Consider the following 14,878-nt stretch of genomic DNA (forward strand, 5'->3'; position numbering starts at 1 on the left):
TTCCTATTTTTGTGAAGGAAATGTCATATAATATTTAACAGATGTCAAATATAAATGTCTGGGGAGGTCAGTTAAGCCTACAAAAACATATTTAATTTTATTATTTCCTAACTTAGAAGCATTTGTTCTGTGCAATCAATATTCAAGTCAAGTTTTCCTATACTTCGTTATAATGTTTTTTTCTGTGAAATGACCTACCAATCTCAGTTTCAGATTACTTTTAACCTGTACACTGTTAGTCTTAATAAACAATATAGATTCATTTCAGGCCAGAAGTAAACTAATCTCAATGACATATATATAGGACATCATCTTCCTCATATTTACAATGGTTTTGCAATATAATACCAATTTGGATGATTGCCACGGACATTCTGGTCTCTCAGAAAATAAAACACATGTAGCAAACAGCAACATCATTAGTGAATACAGATGAGATTGGTGCTATATAGTTTAGAGGTTTCTGTTATAGGAACAGAAGTGATAAGAGATGCATTTAAACAACCTTTAATTTGACAGCAAGTATAATGATTTTTTTTCTTTTGGAAGCACAAAGCATTAGATAAGCCTATTTGACATGATGATCATCTCCACCTGGAAACACAGACTATTCAAAAGCTTATTGCTGCATGTCTTTCTGTTATTTGGCTAGTTTTACAGTTGTGTCTGTCTGCAGCGCACTAGAAGTGGTGCAAGGGGCCATTACTGAGAGCGCTCGGTGAAAGATCACCAGAACAATCCACCCTTCCTGAAAGCTGCTCATAGCAGTTTTTTTTCCTAGAAACAATTGAGAGAACACAGGGGCTTCTAAGTAGTTATGAATCTACAGAAGTAGAGTTCAAAATTGGTGCCTTTGTAGAGGGCATTTTCTTGCCACTCTAAGAAACAACGTGACTCAATAGCAAGAAAAGCTGGGCCCTGCTGATACAGAGGATGATTTGGTAGCCTTCAGTAGCAAAGGCAGCCTTCAGTTATAGGCTGGAGGTGGGAAAAAGACTCTTGGAGACAAAACTGAAAAGATGCTCTGATGTTAAGTTTAACTAATCTAAATGAACACAGAGGCCTTGACAAAGGCTGGCATCTTAAAAATGCACTCATAGGAATTATTTAAATAAACTGACATCAGAGAAGTCATGGGAAAATTGCTATAATGAAAATGAAAGTTCTTCATTTTGAAATAAGACCTTGAGATAAAGGTTTAATCTCTTATAATCCAAAATTGCCTTTACTCCTCCACTGTTTTTTCAGAAACCCAACTGTTGAATATTAATTTCTCTGTAATAGCAGACTAAGTATGACCAGATTTCAACAGCGAAAGACCTAAAGGAATAATTAACGAACAATGGATTCTTACATTACAATGAAACGATTATCCATACTACAACTGAATTAGCAAAATTTTCTGACAAACCAGAGCTGTTTGCTATAGCAGGGAGGCAAAGGGAAACGATACCATCAGGTTTCCCAGTTCTACAGTTACTGAAGCTGGCACTGCGGCAACATGGTGGGTTCTCTTATTTATGCAGGTAAGGGGCCCCCACCAGTGAAGAACAGATGGATTACAGCATGCTTCAGCAACATTTTCTCTTGTCCCATTCAACCGCTTGTATGAAAGAAGACGCAACAGAAATGGAATCTGCAGCTGCTAATATTTCATCTCTGTAAATGCCTGATGGGACTATTTGTCCTAATCTGGTATGAAGCCACTACAACAAATAAGAAACTACAGGCTGGAGGAGAGAAACTGAAATCTTACAGAATCAATTTCAAGGTACAGGTTTCTTTCAAAGCCAGGTTCCATTTCTTCCTTGGATAAATTCAAGTGTCAGGAGGTTTTATCTGAGCAATATTCCAGCCACCACAAACACTGGAACAAAGGTATTCTTTTAAACTACACAAAAAATTGTAGTTACAATTCAATTATGTTTATTCATTAACTTTATAAAAATTGTATGCTGAAAACCTCCTTTAAAAGAAGTTTGAATATCTTTACTATGCATTAAAATAAAAAAGATAACAAAATAAAAATAAACCCAATACTTCTTTCAGGCAGGGTGAACCAAATTATATACTGCTTCCAAAATAGCAGCCATTCAAGTTCTAGTCTTCAAAGTACCTATTTTCCCCTTAGAAAACATAAGCATAGAATAGCAAATCTTAACCCTGTGAAATACAAGTCCAGCACAGTATGGGATACCACAAACAGTATCCTATCTTTACAACCTTTCACATTTACTGTGTTCAGCTGAGGTGCTTCAGCTGACAATAACTGCATAAAAAAGCTCTGGTAAACAAGAGATCGTTCAGGTTGGTATGACCCAGGACTTTCAGGCAGACAGAACACAGTCAAACTGATCCAGGAAGATAGAAGACATCATTACAGATTTCATATTCATGGTGTCGACAAGACTTCAGCTACTCAAAAGTGCCTTTCTATGTTCTCTGCCAATTTCAGCTTCGATATGATTTCAAGGAAGACCCAAAGATAGTGCTGTATCACAATCTCAATGTAAAAATATATCAATTGATGTATTTTAATTGTCATAGACCAATATGAGAAAATAATTACTACCTCATTTCAAATTTAGCAATATTTCTAATCTTAAGAGTCTGTTTATCCTGTTAGCTACTGATTCAAGCACTGTTTAATGAATCAGTACTAACAAAACATGTTCATTAACCAGAATATTTGTACGCCTGTCCTAATTAAGCTGTAATCTCTTGGATTCGCAATTAGTAGACAATAGAAATACCACAAAAGATACTGCAGTATAAGATTTGGTAGCCTATATCCTCATTTAAAATCTTGTTTTTTCAGGAAAGCAGTGATTTTAAGAAAATGTTTAAATTGTATCAAATTCAGAAGACCTTAAGCACATGGTTTTAATCAGGCCATTAGGGCTCAATAATGTACTCATTAACGCATTTCACCAACTTCAGCTCAAGCAGGAATGTATCATCGTAAATTAAATGGCAACTTGTACTGTAAGTAGCCTATTTTTTTAAAACTTCGTTATCACCATGAAGCTCAGCATCAACATTGGTTCTGAATTGCAGATATATATAAAACACTTGAAAATGCACCAAGTATAAACATAACTAAAATTTGCATTAAATTCCTGCTTGTATCTCCTAAAATAGGTGTCTCAGTGCTGTAATTACATATAATTTATTATTTCTCTTTCATTTCACTATATGGAACCTTTTCAACAGCAGTTACTTAAAACTCTTACTAGAAAATCAGAGTATTTATGCCCTGGAGGTTTGTACCGCAAAACTGACCTTCACCATCACATGACAGTACTTGAGAGAAAAATAAAAGTACGAGGCCCTCGTGTGGTAGAAAATGGGCGTTGCTGCCACTTAGACCGTCTTAAACCATCTTTGATCAGTAAGATCCCAATAAGAGCAGGTCTATGAATTGAAACACTCGACGCCGAGGACCTGATGTCCATACTGTTTGCATTTTGGGGTTTGTACTTTGTACTATCTTTAGTCTAGACTGGTAGACTGAACACCTGCTCTAGTCTAGAGCAACAGCCTGAACACCCAGTAGCAAATGGAAACACGAGGTACACTGCTGAAGCATACCTCCAGTTAAGTTTTATTCAAAAAAGAATCCAATCCATTTCCCTGCTGTCCCACAATGTACAGAGAGCAACATCACAATATTAACAGAAAAAGCTTTCAAGCAGTTCTCTTATATTCAAGGAATAAAAGGTGATAATGAAGGTGCTGCACAAATCTACATATATGAACAAAACCATAAAACTAATCTTAATATAACAGTACACAGAAAGATTTTTAAACTGTATCTTGCATTTTTACATATGACGTCTGATGGAACAGACAGCCATGACAAACCTACAAGGAATATTGTAGCAGTACAGGAGAGAAGAAAAGTGGCCAGCTCATAAGAAAAGAGCTGAGAGGGTGATGTTCAGTAGAAGCAGGAAAAAGGAAAGTTACTTGGTTTTGAATCCAGGCTATAAATGACATGACACATATAATTGGAAATTTCCTTTAAGAGACACTAGAAGGCTAAATTTCATATGAAACTGATTTCTTCTTTCATAATTATGGATAGATATGGAAATAGAAACAAGACATTCCTCACAAACCTACCACTTTTTTTCCTGGTAAGTATCAGGTAGAATTGTCAAGTGCATCTGTCTTTTCATACTTAAAACTTGGTTGACCTATAAAGTAGCTAATGTTAGCACTGTAGATTAGGCACACTGTTGCCTAAGAGCAGCAAAATAACTTCAAGAACACTTAAGACCAGAAAGGTACTAGTACATTATTATCCAACTTACCCAATCGAGCTTGTCTTTCAGTTCATACCTCAATTCAACAGCGGAGAACTATTATTGCTCTAAAAAATTTAAGGATTGATATTCTCAACTTCTAATCAAAAGCTTTGTAGTAACAAGACAACCACTTTCTGTTGAAATCAGTGTGAAAGTATAGTCTACACGAGCATCAAGAGAGAAAGAGGTGCTCCCTTCTCCCTTCCACAAAAAAGTGAGAAAAAAAATGAATAATTATATTTTTAAGAAACTTCAACATACTTGCTTGACTATTTGTAGCTCCTCTGTTAACTGTTTCTGTAAATTCACAGATTCAGACAATTTTTCCTTTTTTAAAAAAAAAAAAAAAAAAAAGAAGAATTAATGATTAGGTCTGAAAGAGTTTTTCTTCCTAAAACCCAGTTAGCTCTTTCAAAACTACTGGTAGCAATTCTTAACTTCTGTCAATGTACTTACTGCCTTCTGTACAACTACGTTTCTAGGCCACAACATATGTCAGTTAATAATGTTGTATAATCAGAAACACACATATTTTAAAAAGTTGTGGTGAAAATAATAAATAATCAACAGCTTTTATAAAACCTGTGACAAAACCAAATTTTAATCTTTAAAAGCTAGTTTTCCAGAGAGTTCATTGATAGTGTTTAAGTTTCTTCAGCATCTGAGGATTATTTACTGAACATTTCTGTGCTATAAGAAAAATACACATTTTAAGTCTCTTGTTACCTAGCCACCTACAAATGAGCAGAATAAAGACATTTTTGTGGCTTTAACAGATTGCTGTACAACCTAATATTCACGTCAAGTTATTTTCAACATCATATGTTTGACCATTCTTTCACTCACCTACTGATACCAGAAGCCTGTGGGTACACCACTTTATGGAGGTTAAAAGTTCTAATGAAGTTTTAAAAAAAAAAAAAAAAAAAGGAAAAAAGTGCTATAAAAGCATAAAGATTCTCATACTGAGTCAGACCAAGGGTATTTCTCACTCAGTATCAAGTATTTGACTGTAGATTGTTAAAGGAAGAGTATAAGAAATGAGACAATTATAGATTGATCATTGCCTGTTTTCGACATCTTTAGGGACTCATAAGTATTCACTACTTCAATGTTCAGTGTAAACTGGGTTCTCTCAGAAGAAGTTTTCAGCAGAAAAATCTTTGTGCACTGAATGAAGAACAGATCTTTGGGTATATCAACCCAATGTTTTTGTAATCTATAGCAAGAAAAAATTATTTTGGACCAGAAGGCAATTTGTAGAATTGCCTGTATCCTGGGATCAATTTTCCAGTCCTGCCCAAGAACACAAGTTAGGTGCGCTGAATACAGAACCAGAATTTTTTACCTTTTGGCTTGTCAAAAAAGAAATTCAGGAGGACAGGACCATGGATGTAACCCAGGGTATTAAGAAACAACATATTTGCTGCTTTAGGTCTTATGTATTTTGCAATGTCTGCGAAAATATGTATTAATTCTAAAACCAGATTAATTTATCCTCCAGTTCTGACTTCTTTCAAAAGTATTAGCATATGCTCAGACACTGCAGTTACTAGGATCACACATTTTTAAATAAAATTGCCATGCAAATCAGTCACTTCTCCAAATTCACTTTTGTGAAATGTCTGCTTAGTCTCATTTCTCTGTGAATCAGATTAAAAAATGCATTAGTATTCAGTATAACAAATAATATTTACTGTCTCCAGAAAGATATTGTAGGCATACAATTTTCACATGTAATTAGGACTCTTTCTTCTGCCTTTTTATTTATTCATCAAAAATTGACCAAAAAATTCAAAAGAAAAACAGTGAATTACTATATACACTCAGAAAGAAATTAGTCTCTTGAATAACTTAAAGCAAATAAAAATTAAGTATTACCTTTAATTTACTAATTTCTTTTAAAGCCTCATTCCTTTCTTTCTTAAGTCTTTCCATGTCATCGTCCAAAGAATCACAGGTTACAAACTGTGCATATTTAAATACATAAGGTTAGAATGTATTGCTAACTGTATCTTCCATAATATTTAACATCTTAATGTCTTATAAAATAGAGAGGTCAATAAAATGAGAGGATAGTCTTTAAAATACATTAAATCTCTGAAAATACTGAAAATATTTAAGAAAATTCTAACTTATCTTCCAAAGGAGCAATTACTTTTCCTGTTAAAAAAGATTAATAGAAATATTTTTTAAAGTACCAAGAACACAACACTAATAGCCCCTGTTTTCTTCAATATTTTAAATAATGCATGATTTTATTTTAGTATTTCTATGCTACAAATGCTTTCTTAAAGTCACTTCTCAAATAAAGTGATTTCCACTGTCGCAGTAGTTCAAATCACTGGCCCCAGTAATTGTTTATCACTCACACAGGTAGTAGCAGTATGTATTCCATTAAGAAACCTCAGTAAATCCCTGTTGTCCATGCTTCCAACAAATCACAACATAATTACGTGAATTGCTCTCTGCAAAGTAGGTTGCTTTAAAAAGCTTCACAGAAACTAGGTTATCTCCAAGAACACCATGATATGGACCTGTTCTAAACATCTGCCCAGGATCTGGAGTAATCTTACATATAATAAGCTCTCCAATAATCTCCTCCCAACAGTTGAACACTGTAAAGGCACATATTTTACCTGTGAATCCAGTAAACCAGCAATTTCATTGACCCCAAAGGTTACAGATTCTTGGCCATCATCAGGTGCATTCAATTGCATAGAGAACAGGTTTCTTGAAACTTCAACGAAATCTAAGAAACAGTTTAGATTTTGTTGCTGTAGGTCAAAGTTCAGTTTAGTAGCAGTATCACTAGATGCAACACAACTACTAGTATCACAATGTATGGCTACTCTTTTATAAATGCGCATCTGCCCTCCATAAGCTTTCTAAAGGAAAATATGAAAAATCAGACACATCTTTCTGAAGAGAAAAATTTGTTAAAGCTGGTAAGAGTAAGAATAAAAATGTTCAAAACAGGTCTTGGGATGAAATATCCCTGAATCAAGTTGTGAAGGAGAAATGAACACAAAAGGTGAAGTTCCCCTTTAAAGTACCTCGTTAGAGATGCTTGACCTTTGGCAGACCCCTGTGAAAAATTAAAAGAAATCTGCACACCTGTTATACACCTGCCCTTCCCAAAGAATTGACCTTACTAAAGAAGACACAGTGTCTCTGCAGGAAAAAGAAAAGATTTCATGCTAGCCCACAGCTTTGCAGGTTTCCTTTGCAGGTTCTTTAAATCCCTGATAGAGACCTGGTAAAACTGATGTTGACCAAGTTGAAAATTTTAAATACAAACACTGCAGCACTCTCGATCAACATGGCTTGGATTACCGCTTCATTTTGAACGTATATAAAAAAATAATTCTGGTACAATATTACAGAAAAGTAGAAATATAAAGGTCAGTTTGTTTACACCACATAAAATCTGATGGAAGATCCAGTATCTTTCTTAATAAGGTACTTGAAAAATCCAGTGTCTTTTTGGATGGTTAAGTACAAGAAATGATTTTTTCATATACTAGTGTTTGATACTGTTTTTCATAAACTTTAGGAAAAATGAAATTTCCATCACTTTTAGCATCAGAACTATCATCTGTCTCACAGTTTATAAGAAATATTCTTGAATTGTTAGTGTTGCCTACCAAAATTGTCATAACCAACAGAAGCAACTCATTCCCATCAGAATTTGGTTTAGCTGGAAGAAGAATCATGATGGTGTCCATGCAAATCTCTTTCTATACGCAATACTTGAAATGTTCTCGCTTCTCACAAACTAAACAAGTTAAATAATTCATCAGTTTAGTTGCTTCAAGAAGTCTCTTCAACCATCAGCACTCTCCCAAGTAATTTTTGGAACAATTACAGTACCTTATTGTCAAGGTAAAAATTTAGGAATTTGTGAGCACAAAATCAGAACTTTCTCAAGGCTTCTCTTGATTAGATAAATTTGTGATTTGCTTTCCAATTACTTATTTCAGAACTCCAATCTTATTTTTATACAGTAGAATAAGGTTCTTGCCTCAAAGTATCATTTATTTGCAGTAGCAACCCAGTACCGACAGGAAATATATTAATGGTTATTATCTATCATTTCTATATTCCTACATTTCATTATTTTCCATGGTAATTAACAAATTATTACCTCCTAAAGACACTGTTCCTTTAGAATCTTTCTGAAGTTGATGCTTTAGGACTTGCTGCTGTTCATCTGTGGGCTGAATCCCAAGATAATTCAATGCCTAGAAGGAGAAAACTTATTTTGGAGAAAAAAAAGAAAGGACTAGGGATAATGACTGCAGGGACATGGGGCAGTAATTAAAGAGCTATACTTCAAAGAGCCTTTGTATCATAGTACACTGTCACTGACAACACTTTTATTCCAGAGACACTCGGTGACTTTTCCTTCTAATTGAGAGATGTTCAGATATTATTTAACCTTGAATACAGATGAGTGTAATAAGCAAAACCCTTTGTCCTTAATAACTGCCTTAAAAATCCTGAGGGATGTTCAGATTCACAGGAGAGTTAATCAGTAATTAGATTAACAAAAACAGTAATTTGCTCAATGTATAAAATGAAATATTGGCCTGCAACCTGAAAGAACTATCTGAATAGAAAATTTGGTGTATATTTTATACCTTAAAGTTTGTCAGCCTAGAAATATTCTCCAGATGTCTTTCATGCATCCTGAAGAGGGAGAAAGAAAAACTCAAAAGATTGCAAGTATTTACCCTCTCCAGCCTTTCTGCTTTGAGACGAATAGTAGAGTTCCTTCTTTGCAGCTCATAATCATCATTCTGGCTGGGGGCAATAACTATGAAAAAAAAATAAAATTAAACAACGATGTAGTTGTAACTATTGCTTTCAAAAATTTGTTCTGAAGCTCTGCTCATCAAATGGATGCCAGCTAAATACCCACTTGCCACAAATAATATTTAGATTGACTTTTTTTTTTTTAAAAGACATAATTGTAATAAAAATTATGGGTATCAATCACTCAAAAACTACTTTCTCACATCAAAAAGTGACAGGTAGCAAAGCGACCAGGAATAACTTTGAGTGATCCATCAAGCATATGGCTTATACTTGTGGTATTTTCTCTTCTCTCAGAGATACACAGTTACTGTGGAAACAGAAGGGGAAACACACTTGTGAGTTCTGAGAAAGACCTTCAAGACACACCCTCAGCATAATCAACAGTTCCCAAAAGCATATCTAGTGATCTGGAAAATACTGTGGAAAGAGAAGGAATGACCTGTTGCCAACTAGGGGCTGTGTGGAGGTAGCTTAGACTGAATTCCGGCAGGCAGCAGGCTCCTCAGTATTTTTTCCTGGGGAAGAACTTTTTTCCAAGAACTACCATCCATTTAGCCATCATCCCCTCCTCTCCAGTCCTTATAGTCAGAAATACCAGTTTTCATAATTTTAGCCAGTTGCATTAATAACTTTATAGTGCATATATTTCATTTCCAACATAGACGAACAAATAAGCTGAGGAAAGGGAAAGCAGCTAACAGTACTAAACAGCCCATATGCAAGATTTCAGAATAACTGTTTTTTTTTTTTCTTTTTCTTAGTTTTAATGGAACTCAGGGAATGCAGTCACAGCTTTGTCATGTTTCAGAGGCACTGGTGGATACAACACAAGAAGCAGCTACCTGTGGAAGCCTTTGATCACAGACAGTAGGCAAAGGGAGCAATTAACTATCAATTTATTTGGATTTTAGATGTATGTAAATAGAACTAATTCATTGACTTGTTTTTTGCAGAAGAAAATGGAATACTTTTTTGCATTCATTATTTATAAACATAATTTAGATCTTAATTCATTACTCATTAATGGACTAGAGAGGTACTGAAACCAAAACCTGAATTTGAAAACTAAAGGATCTTGCAGTTTGAGATTCTCTCTAAAGGAACAGAAGGAATCGCATAGAATTCTTTTTTTTTTTTTTCAGTTTCACAGCATATCTGTTTCCAAGCTCAAAGTAATTTACATTCTCTTTATATGCCAAAAGCATAAACCAAAACATCTTGAAAATCTCTGACACTAACACCTCTCACATGCTATATTAAATTCTGAAGACAGTGGGCTAGAACCTCAGCTGAATTGGCACACGTCCTTTCAACTCAGAATGAAAAGCCTTGTGTATGAGTTTGTGCAAGAATTCCTCAAAATTATGCTGATTTTTCTTACAGCATTAAGAAAAAAATAAAATCTAGGAGCTACTTTAATTTTTCGAGGTTATCTATTAAAGGTTATCCTTGAAAAAGGGCAGCATGAGGGAACTGGGCAGCTTTGACTAAGGATGTGCTATTAAATAAGACTAAAATGAAAAAGACAAGAAACAGTACAAACTGGGGCTTCAAGTATTTCTGCTTACCACTCAACTAGCTACGTTATGCAGATATGTTAAGAAATCTGGCCTTCTTGGTCTCTTTAAGGGACAATGAATCTTCTGTGTATTGCATTATATTAACCAAGAGTCTTGTGTTCCGAATATATTCAAAAATAGCCTTTTGTCTTGTTCCTCTGATTTAGTTGTGGTGCTTTTCATGATCAATATGAGAAAACTGTGTGATCATTAAACTCCAGGTGTATTCAATACTACATTTCCACTTTCAAAAGTTCACATTCAGTCAGGTCACCCTTCAAAGAAGGAAGCCAACTGGTCAGATTTGCAATATGGAGACGGTTTAATTTAAAATTAGGATATATAACATGGGCTAAAATAAATGCAGGTACAATTTAAATAACATCAGTGGAGTGACATCTAGAATGAATCAGATCCTGTATGTTTGTCCTTCCTCTTCTCAGTATATTAGACATCAAGATGAGAAGCACAGGTTATGCTTACTTACTATCGCCTGAAGAAAAAGAATATAGTTCATGTCTTCATATAGAAATAGAGAATGAAATCAGTTAGATTACTGTGTCAACTGAGACTCATTATTATGTCTGACTACTACATTTTCACTATTTGTAAATACAATGCATATTTTTTTCCCAAAGGATTTACAATTGTTCGGTTCACATTTGGTTCTGACCAAATTCCACAATCTGTATTTTTCCTTAGTGTTGTTTTCAAAATATATATTTAGAGATATGATTTAGAGATATGAAAGTGACTGTTGTCTTTGTTTGAATGTCATGACTCTCAATTATAAATATACACGTATATATTCTATTTGTTATTAATTGAAAAACTGTTAAAGAGGTCTGCATGTTATTTCTATCCTGCCAATATGCTGCCTTAATTTAAAAAAAAAAAAGTGCAAGCAGTATATATCCACAGAATTTCATCAAATCAAGAAAGCACAGTTTCTATGGCAACCTAATCTTGATCTATATGTGAGTCTTCATTATCTAGTTTCTACTGAGCCTGTTATCATTACTGCTGTATAGCAAATGTTGTGATCACTCATTTTGTTTGGTTTCAGGTGCTCGTTAAAGACAACGTAAGTTACATTTGACAGAAGCTACTAAACAACCCATTGATCTCAGTCCTTTATTTAGTACTACAAAAATAGTGCAATATTCCTTTTTTTAAAGACTACTGAGTCTCACTATGTACTATTTTCTGTATGACAGTTATTGAAGAAAAAAAGGGTGGCAGGGAATTAAATCAGCATTTACCAGTGGCAGACACATCAGCAGGACTCCTGTCTAGGGAAGTAATTGGAAGTTGCTCTCCCATCTTGACTCCAGTTTCCATCTATGAAAGAAAATCAAAAGTCATGAAATACCATTTCTGAAGCAGATCAGAAGCCAAACTAGAAATATACATTAATGTAAAAGAGAGGGAGAGGAAGGAAGACCGGGGCACAAATAGGGCTGGATAGATCAAAACAAGCCTAGGAGAAAATGGAAGGCATGGAGGGGAGGTGGTGGTGAGAAGGAATGCCATTCAAGAAACTTAGATCAGGGCCTTAGTTAGGTTTTGAATACCTTCACAGATTAAGACACCACAGTCTCTCTAGGCAACATGTTTCAATGTTTATCTCTCTAATAGGAAAGAGAAATGGGCAAGAATTTTAAGTACAAATACAAGAACAATTGAGAATCACCTGTTTTGACTTTGTGTTTGACATGGAACATTTTATTCTTCCTTTTTGAAAGAGAATACTTCATTTAGTTTTAAAAATGTGATAAATTGAAAATGGTTTTTTAAAAAATTGAAATAATAGTTTAAAAATCTTCCTTCTTATGGCCAACATTACTTCTTTGCACTAGTGGTGAGCTGTATGAATTAAAACAGCAATTGTTCCTTAGCTGAAAGGGGAAAAAACCCACATTCTTCTAGGATTCTGATTTTTAAGCAAGAATCTTAGCATCATGGAGGAAGTGTAACTTGTGAGATTGTACTGTACTCACACATATGTAGTAATCAGAGAGTACTTTATCTCTGAAATACAGAACTCACTCTATATATATCTCTAATTCTCCCTAGAGAAACAGTAAGGAGAACTTTGTGTCTAAGAACATGGTTAATGCTTATTTTATTTGATTTGTTTTCTTACCACAAGTTAACTAATATTCTTATTCCTCTCATCAGTGTGGTTTACTCTACTGTTATACAACATGTTTTCTGGAAAAGTCTTGATATTCCAAAGTATTAATATTGTGCAGGAAAAAGAGCCAGTCATTTTCTTAGTAGAATGGAAACTGGATTAAAATAACCCTTACTGAAATTCCAGTAAAATTAGGAAAAACAACCATTTGCTCACTTTATACTAGGAGGCATAAGTATACTCACAGCACTTGGAGTGAATGTTGAAACAAGCTTCCCATAAGGAGATGCAAGAGAATTAAATACTGCAGCCTGTTGCTCTCCATATGCTACAGAACACGTTAAGAGGCTGGAAGGACATTGCAGATTCTCTAAATAGCTGGGAATATTTTTTTGTCTAATAAAAGCTATCTCCCAAAAGCTTTCACACCTAAAATTAAAATTAAAAAAAAGTTTCAACGTATTGTATACTATACTGTTCATAAGATTATAAGTTACTCTTGCAAAAATTAGATTTTCCCAAACACTGTGTGTGATTTTCTTTAATTATTTTTCTAAACGGATGTTCTATTCCCCATCATTAGAAAAGGCAAATATTGTGATTTTGGGTTTAGTTTTTTTCTTTTGAAAGGAATGAAAGTATCATAATTTTATGGGTCTAAAAGGTGCATTTGAGTCTTTTTCTGTGAAACAATAATGCAATTGAATATTTCAAAAAATTCATATCCCCTGCATTTCCTCTAAGTACACGAGATGACATTTTGCATTAATCTGGTCATAAATACCATATAATAGACCATTTTGGAGGGCTACCTGTTTAACAGTAACAGATACCTCATCTTTGTTCTGTTGATTATACTTTTCGCCTCTTCATAGGAAACACCAATCATTGACTCTTTGTTTATGGATACAAGTTGATCTCCAGGCTTCAACCGTCCATCCTAATATAACAAAAAAACCAAATTTTATATTAATTGCTAACACTATAGAAAGAACAGTATAATCACAGCACTTTACATATTCCTCTGGATCTGTTAAGAAGTATCAAGAATGGCTATACATTTTGTCTGACAATCTTCCAGAAATAAATAGCAGATCAAACAATAATCACCATGATAGCAGTCATCAGACAGAATGGATCTCAGATATTGCATAAAGAAGAAATTTGGACCCAGAGACATATTTCTGTTAAAACAAATGAACCAATCAACCACAGACAGTAATTTTTCCAGCAAGGAATACCAACCCATCTGACTACAGGAAGCTTGTTTACTAATTAATTGAGTTGTGAGCTGGACTAATTTGTATTTTAAAACCAAATGTTCTTGGCTATACATGGGACTCTTCAGGCACTTACTAGCCATATTGATCTTAATGAGAAAACCAGACTAGTCTACTAGGAATTCACCAGTCAAGACCACGATAGAAATAACATTGTCAACTTTGTGCTTCTGTTAATTTCATTGCAAACTTTCTACCAACACAGGAACATATCACATTTCTGTCTCAGAGACTGTAAGACAAGACTTTACACATGCTAGGCTAGATTTCTCACTAAGATAAAGCTTTCTTTACTCACATTTTAAGAGGCTTCAACAATTTAAATGAAAATTCATGTCATTCACCTATGATTACAGAGTTAGTTACGACATTTGTCTAATATAATACATATCAAATTACACATAACATGTCTGTGTTCTTCAGCTCTGAAGAAATTAATCACAGAACCAATCTGACCATGTGAAACAAACTGTGTACAGAAGACAACACTTAGAAAATAAGTAAAATACCTTTTCAAGACCAATACAATTTTACGTATTTCACACCCACATACCATAATTTTAGCTGTATTATTTCAAACCTACGATAGCACTTTACTAATTTTTTTGTCACTTAGTGTTTTGGTTTTAATTAAAGAAAAAAGTTGTAGACCTTTTATTTCACTTGCATCCAGTCTATTAAAAGATATTAATTTCAATGCTGCCCTCATGTGGTAGAGATTTAAAATATGCTTGCTACTTAGGTTTCTCAAACAGCATAACCAAGATTGAG

General features: G+C 34.2%; 1 protein-coding gene across 7 annotated transcripts in view; it reads right to left on the reverse strand.

Annotated features, from left to right (window-relative positions):
• STXBP4 (syntaxin binding protein 4) overlaps positions 1-14,878 on the reverse strand; it is a 78,176-nt gene that overhangs the window by 48,765 nt on the left and 14,533 nt on the right. For all 7 annotated transcript variants that reach the window (XR_012625989.1, XR_012625990.1, XM_074847410.1 and 4 more), the window contains 8 exons: positions 13,661-13,767; positions 13,073-13,256; positions 11,953-12,031; positions 9,047-9,129; positions 8,458-8,554; positions 6,950-7,062; positions 6,192-6,278; positions 4,572-4,637 (listed from right to left, as the gene is read on the reverse strand). Coding sequence is in view for 5 of the 7 variants with exons in the window: in XM_074847410.1 (XP_074703511.1) it covers positions 4,572-4,637; positions 6,192-6,278; positions 6,950-7,062; positions 8,458-8,554; positions 9,047-9,129; positions 11,953-12,031; positions 13,073-13,256; positions 13,661-13,767 (816 nt within the window). In the remaining 2 variants the exon portion in view is untranslated. The remainder of the gene's footprint in view (positions 1-4,571; positions 4,638-6,191; positions 6,279-6,949; positions 7,063-8,457; positions 8,555-9,046; positions 9,130-11,952; positions 12,032-13,072; positions 13,257-13,660; positions 13,768-14,878) is intronic.

This window comes from Strix aluco, chromosome 21, assembly GCF_031877795.1.
Source record: "Strix aluco isolate bStrAlu1 chromosome 21, bStrAlu1.hap1, whole genome shotgun sequence".
Taxonomy (NCBI): Eukaryota; Metazoa; Chordata; class Aves; order Strigiformes; family Strigidae; genus Strix; species Strix aluco.